Raw genomic sequence first — 17,735 nt, 5'->3', positions numbered from 1 at the left:
ATACAACAAATTTCGCCTTCACACAGTAAATAAACAAGTGATAAATTTATTTTTGTTGAGCGAGATTCTTGACACTAAACGTGATATACGACACATAGTGTAGTCGCGCCTTAAACGTTGTGCTAACGAGCTGGGTAAATTATGTGTACTCTGTAGAGTAAACGTGATCTAAGTCTTAGTACTCACGTTCCCGATGTATTTTACGCCTAGTCGTGTAGTAAAACGTTTCATATTTGTAAATTACAAAGTGAAATATTTACAAATGATTACACGTGGCATTTCTGACGTCGTATCATGTCTTATTTGAAATATCTGTAACTAGATCTTTCCGTTATTAATGTAGCCGTAAGTTTCCACTGATGACACACTATGAAAAAACTGATGCCTAATTAGGAGGCGGCGAATTGAACTGACAAACGTAGATTTATCTGACAAAGCAACACAAATTTTGACGTCAAAAATATTGTTTTCGTAGCAAGATTTCTTTCGCATCAATAGCCAATTAGCATCTGTATACGATAGGTTTTTAATGATAGCGACCTACTTCACAGCAATAAGTAGAGTGAGTCAGAAACCTAGGGATCGTGAAAGCAATTCAATCGATACGTGTAATCAATTACGTCAGCGATTTGTTCAGTCGTGCATACTCTGCGTGGCATTTGCTTGTGCTGATCGTGTAAACAATTTTCCTACCCACCGTTATATTTTCCACACATATAAAGGCAATGGATTGCAAACAAGGACCTTCTCAATAAAAAAATATATTTGTACTTCTAGAAATCTTTTCAAAATAGCGCAAAATTTTAGGAATTTACTTACCGTATTAATTATTGTATTTTTTTTAGGTTAGATAGAAACTTATTTCTTTTGTATTTATAAAAGTAATCAATCTATCTATATATATAAAAGTCGTGTTAGTTACACTATTTATAACTCAAGAACGGCTGAATCGATTTGACTGAAAATTGGTGGGCAGGTAGCTTAGAACCAGGAAACGGACATAGGATATTTTTTACCCCGTTTTCTATTTTTTATTCCGCGCGGACGGAGTCGCGGTTAAAAGCTAGTTTATATATAAACACTAACTGTTGATTTCTCTAATCGAAATCTCTGTATGAAACATATTATTGTTATCTCTGTTTTGTCAAAGATAATGAGAGGGATGACAATATGTTTTCATACAGGGATTTTAATGTGAGAAACTAACGATAAGAGGTGTATAAATCAAAATATGTTTACGAAATCTGACATAAATTATTAGAAATCTATAGTCTATGCGTGTTTAATTAACTATTATTATTTTATCTTGTAAAATATTAAATGAAAACATAATGACTACACAGATTGTGTAAGATTCCACTAATTAAAGTGCTTGCTCATCACGAGAACATCCTCGTACGTACGTCTTACGTAATTATGATTGTTTGCGGATAATTATACTCATTTAAAATATAAATATCCCCTATTTTAAAAGAATAAAAGATGAACGGATGTTTTTTTAAAAGTATTTTTTTCTAATAGTGAAACACACGTACAAAAACTCTATTGTTTTTATCTATGTTTTCTTAAGAATTGGAAACCCAAGGTAAATGAGATTTATCTTAAAAATACAAAACTAAAATTTCACATCTATCTATATCTAATATATAAAATTCTCGTGTCACAGTTTTCGTTCCCGTACTCCTCCGAAACGGCTTGACCGATTCTCACTGCGCGCAGACGGAGTCGCGGGCGACAGCTAGTCTATCTATATATATAAAAGAAAGTCGTGTTAGTTACACTATTTATAACTCAAGATCGGTCGAACTGATTTAGCTGAAAATTGATGGGGAGGTAGCTTAGAAGTAGGAGACGGACATAGGAACTTTTTCATCTTGTGTGCATTTTTTTTTATTCCGCGCGGACGGAGTCGCGGGTAAAAGCTAATTTAATATATTTGATAGATTTGCCCGCGAGTAGCTTCCCAACAGTAAAATAATTTTTCAAATCGGTTCAGTAGTTTCGGAGCGTATTCAATGCAAACAATCAAATCTTTTCTCTTTATAATATTAGTATAGAATACTCTGGCCTTTTTTAAAAGTCATCTTATATAGAAATTATTTGTGTTATGAATTCTGTTAAAACATACGTACTATAATATTTTTATCATCAAGAATAATTTTATTTTTACGCTCAAAGTTTGATCGTAAAATGAAATACATGATTCTGGTAAAATAGAAACACGCGACGAAATGTACATAGTGCCAAACTATTAAAAGGAAAACACATCAAAGAACAGTTTTTATAACACGAGCCAAAGTTATAAAACTTAGTTCAACTCTGGTTATTTTATTACTAACCTCATCCTCTTGTTCACAAATCTATAAATCTGGATTTATTTGTAGGTTTTTCTTAAATTGATTATCTTTTTTTATATTTTATATAAACTGCTTATAAACTGCTCATTATATTGTATTTTAACGTGAATGTAATTTCTAAGTTTAAAAAAATAAATTCTTTTTAAATATTTTTGTAACAAATTACATGAAAATAGTTACTTTAGCAGCTATGGTATCATTAAGTGTTTACTTTTTTGTTCATTGATCGAGCACGTGCTGCTCTATGACGGCTGCGCCAGAAATAGTATCCATTGACGCTAGCTACGTTAACGTTTCATGGCGTGGAAACAGTACCTTTGACGTAAGAAATGATAGTCAATTTTACAGGAACGCAAATTGAAAATGGAAAAGTTAAGTTAAAAATAGTAATTTAGTAAATAGAAATTGACGTTTCCTTATTTAAACTTTTGTTACATATTATAAATAACGCAACAATTCATCTGGTGTCGGCACCGCCTGGTTTCGAACAATTCGGGCGCTCTTCTTCAGGGTGAGTGGGACAGGTATTTCGCGGTCGCGGTCCGTCTCTCTCGTTTTGTATTTCTTCATGTAATTCAACAGTCTAGAACTGTATTTAAGAAACGTTTAAATTTTAAATATCTCAGGTTCATAGAAGAATCAAAATTGATAAAGATTTCTGTTTTGCCAGCTAATCTTTACTATGGCAAATATTTGCTTTTAGCTAGAAGTAAAAACACATAGTATGTTTAATCAATAAAATTGCACCAGTAACTAAATAATACAATAGAAATAATCAAAATTTAATGAAATCGTATAAATCGTATTTATATTTATAAATTATACTTTTGGGTATAACCTTGTACGTGGTTATTTCAAACGAAGACATATTTTGTCTTAAATATTTATAACATGGCATGTTCCACCGATGTATTGTATTCCCTAATGAAATCTGTATATGTGTTACATTTTAGGTGGTCTTTACGTGTCTAGAAATATACCAGGGCAGACATTATATTTTTAAGATATTCAATTATACGTGTTACCGTAAAATTGTAAACATCGAGTTTATTATGATTGATGATGAAAATTTTGAACTGAAGTCATAAAGAGTTCGCTCAGTTCAATCTACCTTAACAAATAAGATACCAATCCAACGATTTTCACACTTTTACAGTGACATAGATATATCGCTGAGGACTTGACCTTGCTCGACTAACATTGCACAAATGGGTATCAGCGGGGAAAATCTCACTGGTTACGTGACATGCTTGCACAGTGCTTCGTAAACGATAAACGATTGTAATATAAATACAACTACTTACTCCAAGTACATCTGCCCTATGAATCTTACGGACCTTAAAAGTATTAATTTATGCAACCAAAAACTCATCTAAGAAAAGATAACAATATGAATCGTGACCATATAACTAGCTATTTATTAATTTTAAACTTAGCTTTTTTAGAAACAGATTTGGCTTGTAGAAAAAAAGATAAACTTAACCACATATTTTGTAACGTATTTTGCGTAGATGCTAGTCGGTGAAGGGTATTTTAATTATCGTCTCTTATTAAAAAAAAAACATTTATAAATTATGAGACTGATTTAATCAGAATATTAAGCAGTAGCCGTAGCTCTGTTCACCTGCGAATAACTACAACAGGTGCAGTACAAAATTTATTTTATAAAAGATATGCTGGCGCTTTTTCATTGTCAGTTTTTATAAAAAATAAACGTTGCTTTAAATAAAAAAGTTAGTCGACAGGAAACAAGATGGCAGCGCAGGAACAGCTGATGCAGACCCCTGTTACGAAACGAGAACGTTTTATACTCTCCACTCTAGCACGGCTTTTGCTACAAATGGTTTCTGTTCTACTAATTTTTTAGCATTATCTTTTCACATTAGGATCAGAGTTTATCTAATATTGTTTTACCAAACTACATTTTTGTGGCTTGGGATCTATTCACAGTGTATTTTTATTTATGAGCCTTGCCCGCGGTTATAAAACTTCGCACCCTATAAAGATCTGATATTTATGTATTAGCCGGTATGAATAATTCATTCGTATTAATAGAAAGTTCGCGTAGCGGAAAATTTTGTCACATTCGAAGATTCAGTATTTTGTCGTATTTCAACGTACGTGTTATTAATTTTTTTCTCGCTATACAGTTTAATATATTTCATATTTACCACTTTTTGTTTTTGTAAAATAATTAATTCGGGTTTAAAAAAATTTACGATTAATTATATTTTTAAACTTTATTAAGAACTAAGAAAAAAAAACATTACAAAAAAGTTTGTATTCGATTTTTTTTATGTAAATCAAAACACTAGGGGAATTTACCACAAAAGAGGCCTCCGGATGCCTTCTGACACGCCTCACTTTTGTGCTTCGAACGTTCCCTCTATATGTATGTATAAATCTACGATGGTGCCATATTGCACAAATGGGTATCATCGGGGAAAATCTCACTGGTTACGTGACATGCTTGCACAGTGCTTCGTAAACGATAAACGATTGTAATATAAATACAACTAAGGACTTACTTTAAGTTAAGTACATCTGCCCTATGAATCTTACGAACCTTAAAAGTATTACAATTTATGAAAATAAAAACTTATCTAAGAAAAGATAAAACTACAATATGAATCGTGACCATATAACTAGCTATTTATTAATTTTAAAATCAGCTTTTTTAGGAACAGATTTGGCTTGTAGAAAAAAACATAAACTTAACCACATATTTTGTATTGTATTTTGCGTAGATGCTAGACGGTTAAGGGTATTTTAATTATCGTCTTATTAAAAAAAAAACATTTATAAATTATGAGATTGATTTAATCAGAATATTAAGCAGTAGCCGTAGCTCTGTTCACCTGCGAATAACTACAACAGGTGCAGTACAAAATTTATTTTATAAAAGACATGCTGGCGCTTTTTCATTGTCAGTTTTTATAAAAAATAAACGTCGCTTTAAATAAAAAAGTTAGTCGACAGGAAACAAGATGGCGGCGCAGGAACAGCTGATGCAGACCCCTGTTACGAAACGAGAACGTTTTATATTCTCCACTCTAGCACGGCTTTTGCTACAAATGGTTTCTGTTCTACTAATTTTTTAGCATTATCTTTTCACATTAGGATGAGAGTTTATCTAATATTGTTTTACCAAACTACATTTTTGTGGCTTGGGATCTATTTACAGTGTATTTTTATTTATGAGCCTTGCCCGCGGTTATAAAACTTCGCACCCTATAAAGATCTGATATTTATGTATTAGCCGGTATGAATAATTCATTCGTATTAATAGAAAGTTCGCGTAGCGGAAAATTTTGTCACATTCGAAGATTCAGTATTTTGTCGTATTTCAACGTACGTGTTATTAATTTTTTTCTCGCTATACAGTTTAATATATTTCATATTTACCACTTTTTGTTTTTGTAAAATAATTAATTCGGGTTTAAAAAAATTTACGATTAATTATATTTTTAAACTTTATTAAGAACTAAGAAAAAAAAACATTACAAAAAAGTTTGTATTCGATTTTTTTTATGTAAATCAAAACACTAGGGGAATTTACCACAAAAGAGGCCTCCTGACACGCCTCACTTTTGTGCTTCGAACGTTCCCTCTATATGTATGTATAAATCTACGATGGTGCCATATTTCGTAAAAAAAATTATTTTGAAAAAAATATTATATATTTTTCGCAAATCAGACATTGTATCCGAATCTATAGATAAAATTCTGATGTTTTTCAAGGTACTAATTTCACTATTCGAGCAAATGCAAAGATAACAAGACTAATTTGGTGAGGTTTTTCCATTGCGCTAAAATTGAGTATTGGGTTGGCAGTGGCGGATTATTACGCACGGTCTGTCGTCACCTCGTCGCCTCACCCCCTCGCCTCACCCCCTCGCCTCACCCCCTCGACCGCATCGGAGGATATTATGAAAATGTATTTTATTTCAAAGTCAAATCGCTCGAGCGTCGCGGCGCTGACGTCAGCCGTTCTCTGGCTTTCGATATTAACATAGGAGTATCCCTTGTGTTATTGCGAAAATTATCTTTTGGTATTTTAGTAGCTTTGTTTTAGATATTTTTTATTTATTTTAAATATATTATAAATGCTTAAAACTACGTGATAATTTAAAGAGATACTTAATTATATAAATAAAAGGTTATCTAGCTTGTTTAATTAAAAGTTAGAGGTAAAGACCGGAAATTATTTATTCGGTGCGCTTTGCACGCTTTCGCAACGGTAAAACTTAAATGAATAAGAATGAAAAAGGTAGTTTAACTGTAAAGAGAACAACTTTTTGCATACAAAAAAAACTAACAGTACTTTTTATAATCAAAATAAAACTATCACGGATTCATCCTCCAGAATTCACAAAAAAATTGACGCATTTCATATATATCAACCGCGTATTAACCTTTATTTACACTTTGTTGTACCAAAGTACATATTTCAGCTCTTACAACACTGAAGTGTACATAAAAAGTGTTTGCGTTTGCTTTCATGAGGTGCCTCCTTGACGCTGCCGTTCAATAACTTATGAATCATTTGTGCTACATACGACATGACTCGACGTACATGCACAAACTCTGTCGTCATTAAATTAATTTTGACAATAACGACAGTTTATATGCGTCAATTCATATATGGTGTGTTTACATCGAATTTATGGGCCATCATTAATGGCTGGCGGCCAAGGGAATGACGGCCGTTCGCGGCGTCTGAACGTCGACTCGTATCTCGTAAAATCGCACAAGTTCACGGAGCCATCATGGCCGCCCGACTTTCCACCGCTTTATTAAATAACACCCGCACATTTTTCACTCGATTACGTCAATGGTCAGGCGGACCGCGCACGATATTTGCGTTCGAACGCGATATTATTAGTATCGCCTGGCGAAAACTTTACCACTCATCGGTTTTATTTTAGAAGAGATGCGAGGGAAGGTAAATAAAATAGTACGGAATTACTCTGGGTTGATGCGCGCCGTGTTTTGTTTGCGCGCCGAAGTGCAGGATTCGGCCGTTCGACGGGCCGCGATCTATTTCCGAACGCAACGAAACGGTTAAGCGATTATTTATATTCGAATTCGTCACTGCGATTGCAAACTATATATCGTTAAAACTAACTAAAGACCGTATGCTGAGAATGAAGTATTTACATTAGATTTATTTTCGGCCCGTGGAGGATTTATGTTTTTCCCGGCGTCATCCGGTTTGGGCGCACGAAAGCAATTATCAATATTTTATTTAGAATGACGCATGATACGTTGATGCTTTTATAATAGGGACAATTTATAGAATTTAAGTACTTAAACTTTGTACGAATTTAGCGACGCAGCCGGGTTTTGCTTACAAATGTCTGCATTAGCCGGCGGAATTAAATTTTCCCCATGTCGGCACGAATACATATGCTTAATTAAGAATCATTAATTACATTTGAAATGTTTTTCATTAGTTATCATTAATTTAAACACAAGGTGTATTCGAAAATATAGGATATAAATTTGCAAATGAAAATGAAAACCCTTTTAAAGATTTGAATTTCAAGTCTAGTTAGGTATTTTATATTGTCATTTTCCGCGTCTGATTTTATATGTTTATTAAAGTTTTTAATCGTGATATTGATGTTACCTTTATGAATGTACCGAATAAAAATATATATTTTGATTATTAACAAAAATACTTTTAATGCAAATAAAATTTGCTACATAAATAACAAGAACCTTTGTTGTTATTGGGGGAAAATGTAGTACAGTGAATTAATATTAATAAATTTACTTCCGAAGCAACATAATGGAATAGCGAAAAATATTTTTAATCCACATTCCTCATGCCAGTATCCATTACATTTGAAATGGCAAACTGATTTAATAAAGAACTTGTATATATTGATGTTTTACTATTTACGTATCTAATATTTTTAATTGATATGCACAATTTGAATTCGACGGATGTTTCCCGTTGGACCGAATGATCGGTATGCCAATCAGCCCAACGGTCAATTCTCCCTTAATAAAAACAGGATTGACACTTAGTGTAGATTTAAAATGAGAAATGTATATTACGAAACTGTTTAAGTTACCATTAAACCACTTTGAGTGTGGCAGTTAGACCTTTTATTTCCCAATGGCGTTTTAATCAACGATCCAATGTTTAGATTCCCGGCTTATGTTATTAATGGAAAGACGTCATTTCCTGGCCCGGTTCCCCCTGACCTTTAGCGAGGCTGAGCCCGCCGCCCTGACATATGACGTCACAACCAGCTTTACTTACATCTAACGGTTTTCGCCTTGCCTTGCTCTAATACTATACAAAGTTATTTTCGATACTTACGTCAATAAGGCTTTTTTAATACTGTTTATTTATAACTTGTACTTATAATATTCTGTACTAATCTAATCTCCTTTTTTGACAAGCTTTGAGAACAAAATTTGGAAATGAGGATGCTAAATCAGGATTAAATATTCGTGTCTTAGCACAAAATCTTTGACTTATATAAAAATAAAACATTATATTTTTTATAATATTTTAGCGTACGGCTGAAAATTTATCAAAATTGTTATGTAAAAATAAGTTACGTCAGTAAGTAGGTAGTCGTTAACATCGGTCTCGTCATTCCAAACGCCGACGTATCATTAAACCTCGGGTTTTAAGATTACGTGCGCCATATTCGCTTAAATCTCCGATGGCTATCGCACTTCTCTGCCAATTTTCGCTAATGCAGACGAGAGATAATTTCTGAAGCGCCTGTTAAAGGCGTTTAAATTTCATATCGCCCAAGCCGACAGGGCTCAGCCCTGGCCTGATTTAAACCGCATTTAGAGGATTGAGATCCGCAAAATGTTAACTTGCCCATTTATTTTTACCGACTAAATAATGTTTTAACTACTAAAATCTTCAATATGATAAAACATAATAATTGACTTTTTTGACTAAGAGACTAATAAGAAAATACGGAAGAGGAAATTTTTTTAAAGTCTATCAATATTAAGTACTGATATTATTAGTATAGTGATGCTTATAAAGTTTCATAATTTAATGTTTTATTTTCCAGAATGCGAATCCCTGATCCGGAAGATGCTCGTCTTGGAACCCATGAAGCGGTACACTATTGAGCAGATAAAGAAACACCGGTGGATGTCGACGGAACCCTACACCGTGCCGAAGGTAGTTCCCGACCCGGTCAGAAGCCCCGCGCATACGTCGACACATAACGAGCCCAATGAGCAAGTGCTACGTCTGATGCAGAGCTTAGGAATCGACCCTATTAAAACAAAAGAGGTATGTAACCTTACTAATATTACGTTTATTACTGAACGCTTTTGCACAGACTGATAGTATGGTAACTTTTTATATAGAGATTTTTAGAAGCTATACCGACATCTTTGACACGCAAATGTCGCATGTGCAATTGTGCTTTTTACGCATTCAATAATACCACGAATCAGTTGTACAAATGCACAAGTTAAAAGTAAAATTGGTATAAAAATTCACTGCAAGCGCTGTATAACACCTATGCGTCAGCCTAAAAAATATAAATGGATACATTATAATGATTATAAATGAAGCAAATACTCGTATACGGTATTAGAAATTTCAATCTAATCCAATGTAAAGTACAGACCTGTTAAGTGGCAAATATCTCAAAGTATAAAAATCTTGTCACACTATGATTTGCGTACATGATAAATTATCTCTCGTGGCTGCTTTGTCGTAGTTCACCTGTCGACATTTGTGTCACTCACAGTCAATTACGCGAAACAAAATGTCACTTAGTCATCTCCGATTGCATTGTACACAACGATTTCAGTGCATTTATTTTTGCGCTCATAATTAGATTGTTTAAGAGCTAAGTTAAAGGCAGTTGTTGATTTCTGATCGTCAGACAGTACACTAATTAATTATTATTATTGATGGCTTGATTGCACCCCTTCCATTGGAACATTTTCTTGGAAAGTAATATTATGAGTAAACAGTAAACTTTAAAATTTTAATATCAATTATTTGGACACGAGCAAGGCGCACGCTGAACTAACAAAGACGTGTAAACCTGAAAGTCTGCTTGGGCTTTATTTGGGCTGGTGGTTCAGTTGGGGTAATTTTTGATCGGCAGAGTCTTCGCTCAAACAGTTACGATCATCACGCGGCGATATACCTGCTGCTGCTGGAGCGTTTGCGGGCGCGCGCAGCGGGGGGCGCTAGTGCGGCCGCGGGGGGCGCGGGGGGCGCTGGGGTCGCGGAGGGTCGCCGCCCCTCGCGTCGCCCTTCCTCCGTGGCCGACCAAGCACTAGCGCGGGAGCTGCACGACGCTAGGCGAGAACATCATAATAGGTGTGAGGCTTGTCATTTTAGGTTTCATAAATAAATCTATCAGAAAGACTTTCTCAATAGCTCCACTTTAAGTCGAAGACGATTATGAACTTTAAACGACTATCGTTGGTGGCTAATAGATCTAAATTATTTTAAAAAATAAGGTGCAATTTCTATTCAATTTCAGATTATTACATGCGGGGGAGGTTCAAACGAGAGAATATAGAGCGACGCCAAACATCCCGTCGGTGTCGGGTGACGCGTCGTCTGCGGAGACGCAACGGCTGCTCTCGCTAGCCGGCGTCAATATGACCGAGCAGCGTCTCTTGCAGCGCAACTCCGACCCCACCGAGCCCCACAGGAGCTTCCTGGTCAGCAGCCTTGACGTGCCGCCCAGGAGCCACGAAACCGAGTCCACGAGGCTCCTCACCATGAGAAACGTCGACGTCGCCCAATCCAATCAGAGGCTGGGCACAAAACTCGCGGAAAACTTACCCGCGCACAGGTTGCTCGGCGCGACCTACGAACAGCAACAGAATATACTGAAGCAGTCCAGCGAGGACTGTCGGCGACTTCTGCAGCAGTCGACCACCGTCGGACCCGACACCAACAAGGCAAACGACGGCGCCAGACTGCTGACCTCTTCCAGTTTCGATTCAAAATGTGCAATAGACGGCGGACGTGCGGCCACCACCGACCATAGCGTCATCGCCACCTTCCTACAAAATTCCGCCTCGGCGACTAATTTCAATTCGGACAACGTTAAGCTCCCGAACTCGACTACCTTCACTATGTGCTCTGAAGCGGCCAAACTTATGAATACTCTACAACAATCTCCTTTGCCTTTAAAGGGCACCGTCAATCTCAGCACGAGTCCTATACCCACTCAATTTGCGGACAGCAAGTTGAGTAGTGTTCTGGAGCAGCCGAAGCCGCTGGAATCGACGAGGCTCGTGGCTCAGGCTCAGCAGCAGGACCTGAATCGTTTGCAAACGTGCACGCCGCCCTTCAAGGATTACATGAATCATCATTTATCCTCCTACTCGTACTTACAAGGCGGCGTGGCGCCCCCGATGTCCACCGCGGGAGAAGGAAACTCTGCCATTACATCGACGGCGGGGGATTTATTTCAGAACGCCTTATACAGGCCCGATAGCAAGTTTTCTCTGAATAGGTATACGACTAGTCAGGCGTATGCACAGATGCATCCCAGCACTGCCGCCGAGCCGTCCAAATTTCAACAGCAGTACTCGTCGTCGACGGACGAGGGCTGCGAGACGGATATGGAGGACGTGGCCGCGGCGCCGGCCGCGCACCGCCTCGCCTCCTACGCCAGCTCTAGCTCCAGCAGCGGCGTCGTCACTTTTTTTAATAACAAAAGTCTAAGTCAAAACCTGAGCTGCGAGTCTTCCCAAAGCAATTTCTCGGCTTTCGAAAGCCTAGACTATCAACTCTCAGACTGTTCAAGCGAGTTGGCCAGCAGCTTGCCCAGTTGCACGTCCAACGAGGATAAATTGGCTTACGAGAACAACTCCCTAGTTAATACTAGTCCGATGCATCCGTGCGTTTATATATCCTCGTATAACAGCAAAACTCCCGGTACCGGGTTCATAGCCCGGCACAATCCCATCAACTACCAGTCGGCCAACAAGAGCTGCCAGAGAACGATGAACCGAAGCCCAGTCGACTTCAGGGAGGGGCGCCGCGCCAGCGACGGCCTCGTTGCGCAGCAGGCGGCGCAGTCCAGCGACCCGCAAAAAAATAGTTTAGCCTTCAACAGTCAAAGGTTGAACGAAAACTGTAAAGCCAAGGGGGTCCTCGAGTTGCATCTCGTGCAAAAGGAGGCGCAGAAATTGAAAACACAGTACCAGTCGACGATCCCGGCGGAGGAGATGACGCAACGCCAGCTCCAACACAACCAGTTCGCAGCGAGCTTCACCTCACCCTACCAGGACACCAAGAACCCGACGCCGAAACGCATCAGCCTGCCTGAAAGTTTTAACTATTCGAGCACGTCGCCCCCGATGCCCGCCAGCCCTAAGATGATGGCACAGCTGCAGGAGCCGGAGTTACAACACGCGGGCGCCGCACCGCCCAGCAAACCGCCGCTGCAGCAGCAGCTCATGCAGCACCGCCTGTACCAGCAGAAGCGACAGCTGCTGCAGAAGCAGATGACGCCGCCTAGCATGTCAGCACATGACCCAAACGCTATGCATTCTCTGCATTCGCTGCACTCGCTGCAGGTCGGCCTCAGTCGGCGACACATGCTGCGGCAGCAGAGCTACAAGATCGCACAGCAGCAACAAATTCTACCCCCGCTGCCGTTGACCGAGACGGAGAATCGCGACTTGCTAGCGTTCCAGGCTATTGTGGAGGACCCGAATAGAACTATAAAAAAATCGGATGATAATCAGGAAGATACGAAATTTGCGTATCAGGGGTCGATGGAGATAAGCATAGTGAACAAGGATAGGTTGGGCAACGAGAACTGGTCCAACCTGCCGTCCAGCTTGCAGAGCGCCTGTCAGATCTCGGAGTTGTCCGGGCGGCGGGAGGTGCGTGAGGGTCGGGAGGGGGAGCGCGAGGGTCTGGAGCCAGCGCTGTGGGCGGGACAGTGGGGCGCGGGCCTGTTCCAGCCGCAAGCCTGCTACCAGGTATTCCAACAGATCAACTAAGTAGATCTCCGAATGTAGAAATACACCTCATTCAATTTACCATGAGATTTACCTTGTTTTTTTGCACATTCACTAATAAGTCGGGTTAATTAAATTAAATTTTCATTTTGCTTAAAGTAAATTTTTTGCAAATATATTTTTGTCACTAAATTTTAACGACCAAAGACCTTTGTTTTTATGGTCTTTTTAACATAAGTAAGATCTCATGGTATAATGAACATAGTCATTACATTTGCACTCCGCGTGACATGACATGACACAGCAGCTCTGTCGGTTCGTGCGCCAGCTAGATTGAACTTTGGTCTCATTGTAGCGAGTATTTGTTATTTTTTTATATGTACATAATTATGTTACTCTCAATATGGGATCTTCTTTAGAATGCATGACAATAATTAATGCTTTAAAGTTACCGTATGTAATATTTATTTATACTTGAACAAAATGATTCTGATTTCATTTAGATGTTAAAATAAATTAATAAAATAAAATGTTAGTGAAATGAACTATAATAGTTATTTGTAATGTTATTCATTCCTATTATATTTCGTATACAAATTGTAATCGGCAAAGCCTAATAATCCTTCTAATCCTCTCTTGCCAAAGGTATTCAATTTAACCTTAAGAAATACATACCTGTTTTAAAAAGTTAATGTTCCTACGTATTCATTTAAAATGTTCCCCAATGTTATGCTATTTTCAATTACATAGACATAAGTATCTATTTATTAATTAGGTTATCTTCGCGTATTTGTCTACTCTTGAAAGTCTGTATAGAGGTTTTATTATTATTTGCTAATAAAATTATATTGTAAGATGTGATAGCTTTACTTAGAAACAAGTTTTATTTTTAAATCATAAGTAAATGTATAATTTATAATATTACTTTGTTTTATTTTCACACCTTTTATTTGCAAATTAGCTTTTTCGTAGATGACACGTAATGCATGCTAGTTTATTTTTATGTACATTAGTGGACATCATTTTTAAATTATAAATATATACGTGTCCAACAAAAAAGCTAAATCACAATTAGTTGTATTTGGTTGACATTTAAAACTTTTCCTGGGAATGAGGATTTGAAGATGGATAAGAGGGCAGGAAGCGAATTAAAAATGCCTCTTCACCAATACCTAATCTAAAGTTAACCAATTTGTAGAAAAAACGGTAAGGTAACAGCTATGGCAGAAGAGAGAATGCAATGAATTTTGCATCGCTTTACTTATCACACTAAGGATAAAAGAATAAACGTCTACTTCAATATTTTTTTTTACATATTAGACGAAAGAGCAAACTATAAAAAACATCAAATTTATATTCTGTGGGTTATACTGAGAGGATATTTTTGCAACTCTTTTCTATCAAGGTTAAACTTGATTTTGTTACGATATTAATATTGCCTAATAAGTATTTTGAGGCTACTAAACTACTACTAAACAGTAAGAAGGCTAATAAATTCAGTTTATATTTTATTAATTGCTGATATTTCAATTGTAGTCGACGACATCTTAGTATCATTTACAAAGAATAAAATATATGCACATTTTTACAGATCGAGATCATTGTCGCGCACATTCTTATTAGAAATGCAGTATTGTAAATAAAATTACATTTGACTTTGTTTCAGCCATCTTGGCAAGGCCACAGTCTGCCACCAAGCAGCAATATGTTGCCGCTCAGTGAGAGTCCTATTTTGGAGTTGACAGAGCAAATGGAATCCATATAAAAGTATCCTAACGTTATTGCAATCGATATTCGATAAAATTGCAACATTAAATAAATGAAAGAATGTAAAAATATGGAATTTCAAAAATGTTGATAAAACTTAAAATTGCTATTGATTTAAAAATATCGTATAATATAAAACACTGAGACAATACCAGAGTAGATATAGTTGTTACGAATAAAATACCATTTTGGCTAACAATATAATTATAATATGTATTGTAGGTATTATATTTAATACTATTGTTTATCGCGATAGACATTTGGAATAGAAAATAAATAAAATTATAAATTGCTTGCTAATAGTCACTGCCGACGAATTAAGTGTGTTTATATCAATATTTTAAAGCAATAATGAAAACGTTGAAACTATGAAAACCTACGAATAATAAATGTACGCTATAATTCGGGGACCATTGTTAATGAACCCATTTACAAACTTATATTTTTAAAATACCTTAACAGTATTAATGGAAGTATATTTTGTTTGTGTTTGTGAAATTAGTAGTAAGGAAGACGCTCTGATATTAAATTGATTGTGTTCTGAATCGTCTAAGAATGACTCTTAATTGGATTGATTCGAATATTCCAAAACATAATTAAACAAACAATGAATTTGGCCGGAAAATAACAACTTCAGGGATCTTTTACATATAATATCAACTTATTCAATTCCAAGTGACTATCTTTGTAATTAATTTTATGTAAATAAACTACCTCGTAAGATGCGATGTATGAAAATAAGACTGAATTCAGTGTCAATTCAGGTCTATGGTAAGTGAACGAAATAAATGTATGACGGCAAAGTATTCTATTATTTTCTAATTTTGGTAAGGTTTTGTTTTCATTGAATTGTAACTAATATTAATTGTTTTTAAATAAATTTAATGTTACTCAGTAGACATATCAAATATTTATTAAGTTTAGATGTTCGTCTAAAATTACAAAACGGGTTTCAAAGATCTTAGAAATACATATAAAGGTTTAGTACAAAGATCTGTTCATTACATAAATTCAATGATTTCAGCGGAATACGAATAATTTTATACCGGTAAAATTGTATTTTCATTCGACGACCCTCTTCTATAAAGATTTATTGGTCCTTCGAACGATCCCGTCTACATCTTAGCGGGGAAATTCTGTAAGCTTTGTGTGTCTATAGATTTTCTCTTTTCGAAAAACTTTTAGCGAAGGTAGATATTACAATAGTGCGTTAAATGACGTCATTCAATATTAAATTATCGTCAGCTGTATTCTTAAAGCGTTCGCAAATATTCAACCTCTTTTTAATGAATATAATTTTTTGTTAAGATTGTTAAAAGATCAGCTTTCGTAAAGCGCTTGGTAAACGATCAAATTTAATGTGGTTGTTACTTTTTTATGAAAGGAGACATACAATTTGATATTTACCGGACGCTTAAGGTTTTTTATATGACTTTATACGTCTATGAGAAGCCGGTTGTAGTATGTAGCTAAATAATTGGTTATTGTTTAATAACAATGAACGAAGCTTTATCAAATCGTAACAATAACTTATATACGTAAGATATAATTTGTAACTTTCGATGTAGAATTCAACAATTAATGTAGAAAATGTATCGATGTAGAATAGTGGTTTGGAAGCTTTTACACAATTAGAAGTATTGCCAGTGTATAATATTCCGTCATTTTACTTACTTAGGTTCACGTTGATAGATTTTAGTTAAATTAATTTGATAAGTAGACAATTTTTATATAATTAATTCGATACGAATTAGGTGTAGTGCAACGACACGTATTTATTATTATAATATAAAGGTTCTTCAATAGTTCTCAAGATCGGTGCAGACTCAGGTTTTTAAATGTTATTACAGCAAACATTAGCGTTAGTTCTGATAGAAAAGCTCAAATTTGATTAATTATTTGTGACACCAATTCATCGCCAATATTATTAAGGTATATGTCCAATATTTTTAAATTATTAAGATTTTTCAAAATGATTATTATAGCCCGGGAGAAGTTTGTGTCTGTACCGAGCTTAATTGCAAAATAGATTTTAATTTGATTTTTGTACTATTTTTTTTTGGTTGTGATGTTATATACATGATCGATTGTTAAAACAGTATATAGGACTGTCTTATTAAAATATATCACGGAACGTTTGTTTTATTATTTACTAGCTTTTATCCGCGACTCCGTCCGCGCAGAAAAAAAAGTAAGGAAACGGGATAAAAATTATCCTATGTCCGTTTCCTGGTAAAACTGTAAGACTCTTGCACTTTTATTTAAATTATCTTTATGGAGACGTAATGACACAACAATTAATTTATGGCTCGTTGGTATGGTGATTATTTCTTGTACTTTATCTGAATTTTTTATCGAAATCACATTAGTACTATCTAAAATATATATTGCTCTAAATTATTAAATTCAACGCTTTCGCGATAAGTAGATAAGCACTGTTATTACCTTGTTACAATAATACTTAATAAGTTTTTGTTAATACTCTCTTGTCATTTAATAATCTCACTTAATATCAAGACAATTTTATAGTTTATATATTTTATTATATGATAAAGCGATAAATTAACTCCATACTGTAAACTTGTACACCTGTACTCCATACAATAAATTAACTGTTAATGTTAAGTGATATTTACCTACAAAACGCCGTAACAAGAAATTGAAGAG

The 17,735-nt window shown here is 35.7% G+C and overlaps 1 protein-coding gene across 1 annotated transcript in view; it reads left to right on the top strand.

Annotated features, from left to right (window-relative positions):
• LOC106711280 (serine/threonine-protein kinase SIK2) overlaps nt 1-15,113 on the top strand; it is a 50,373-nt gene extending 35,260 nt beyond the window's left edge. Inside the window, exons 7-10 of the mRNA XM_014503581.2 lie at nt 9,413-9,639; nt 10,472-10,689; nt 10,856-13,322; nt 14,968-15,113. Of these exons, the coding sequence (XP_014359067.2) occupies nt 9,413-9,639; nt 10,472-10,689; nt 10,856-13,322; nt 14,968-15,066 (3,011 nt within the window). The 3' untranslated portion in view covers nt 15,067-15,113. The remainder of the gene's footprint in view (nt 1-9,412; nt 9,640-10,471; nt 10,690-10,855; nt 13,323-14,967) is intronic.
• Nucleotides 15,114-17,735: the final 2,622 nt, after the last annotated feature.

This window comes from Papilio machaon, chromosome 14, assembly GCF_912999745.1.
Source record: "Papilio machaon chromosome 14, ilPapMach1.1, whole genome shotgun sequence".
NCBI lineage: Eukaryota > Metazoa > Arthropoda > Insecta > Lepidoptera > Papilionidae > Papilio > Papilio machaon.
Note: the sequence above shows the minus strand (reverse complement) of the source record. Positions and strands in the feature narration are given on the sequence as shown.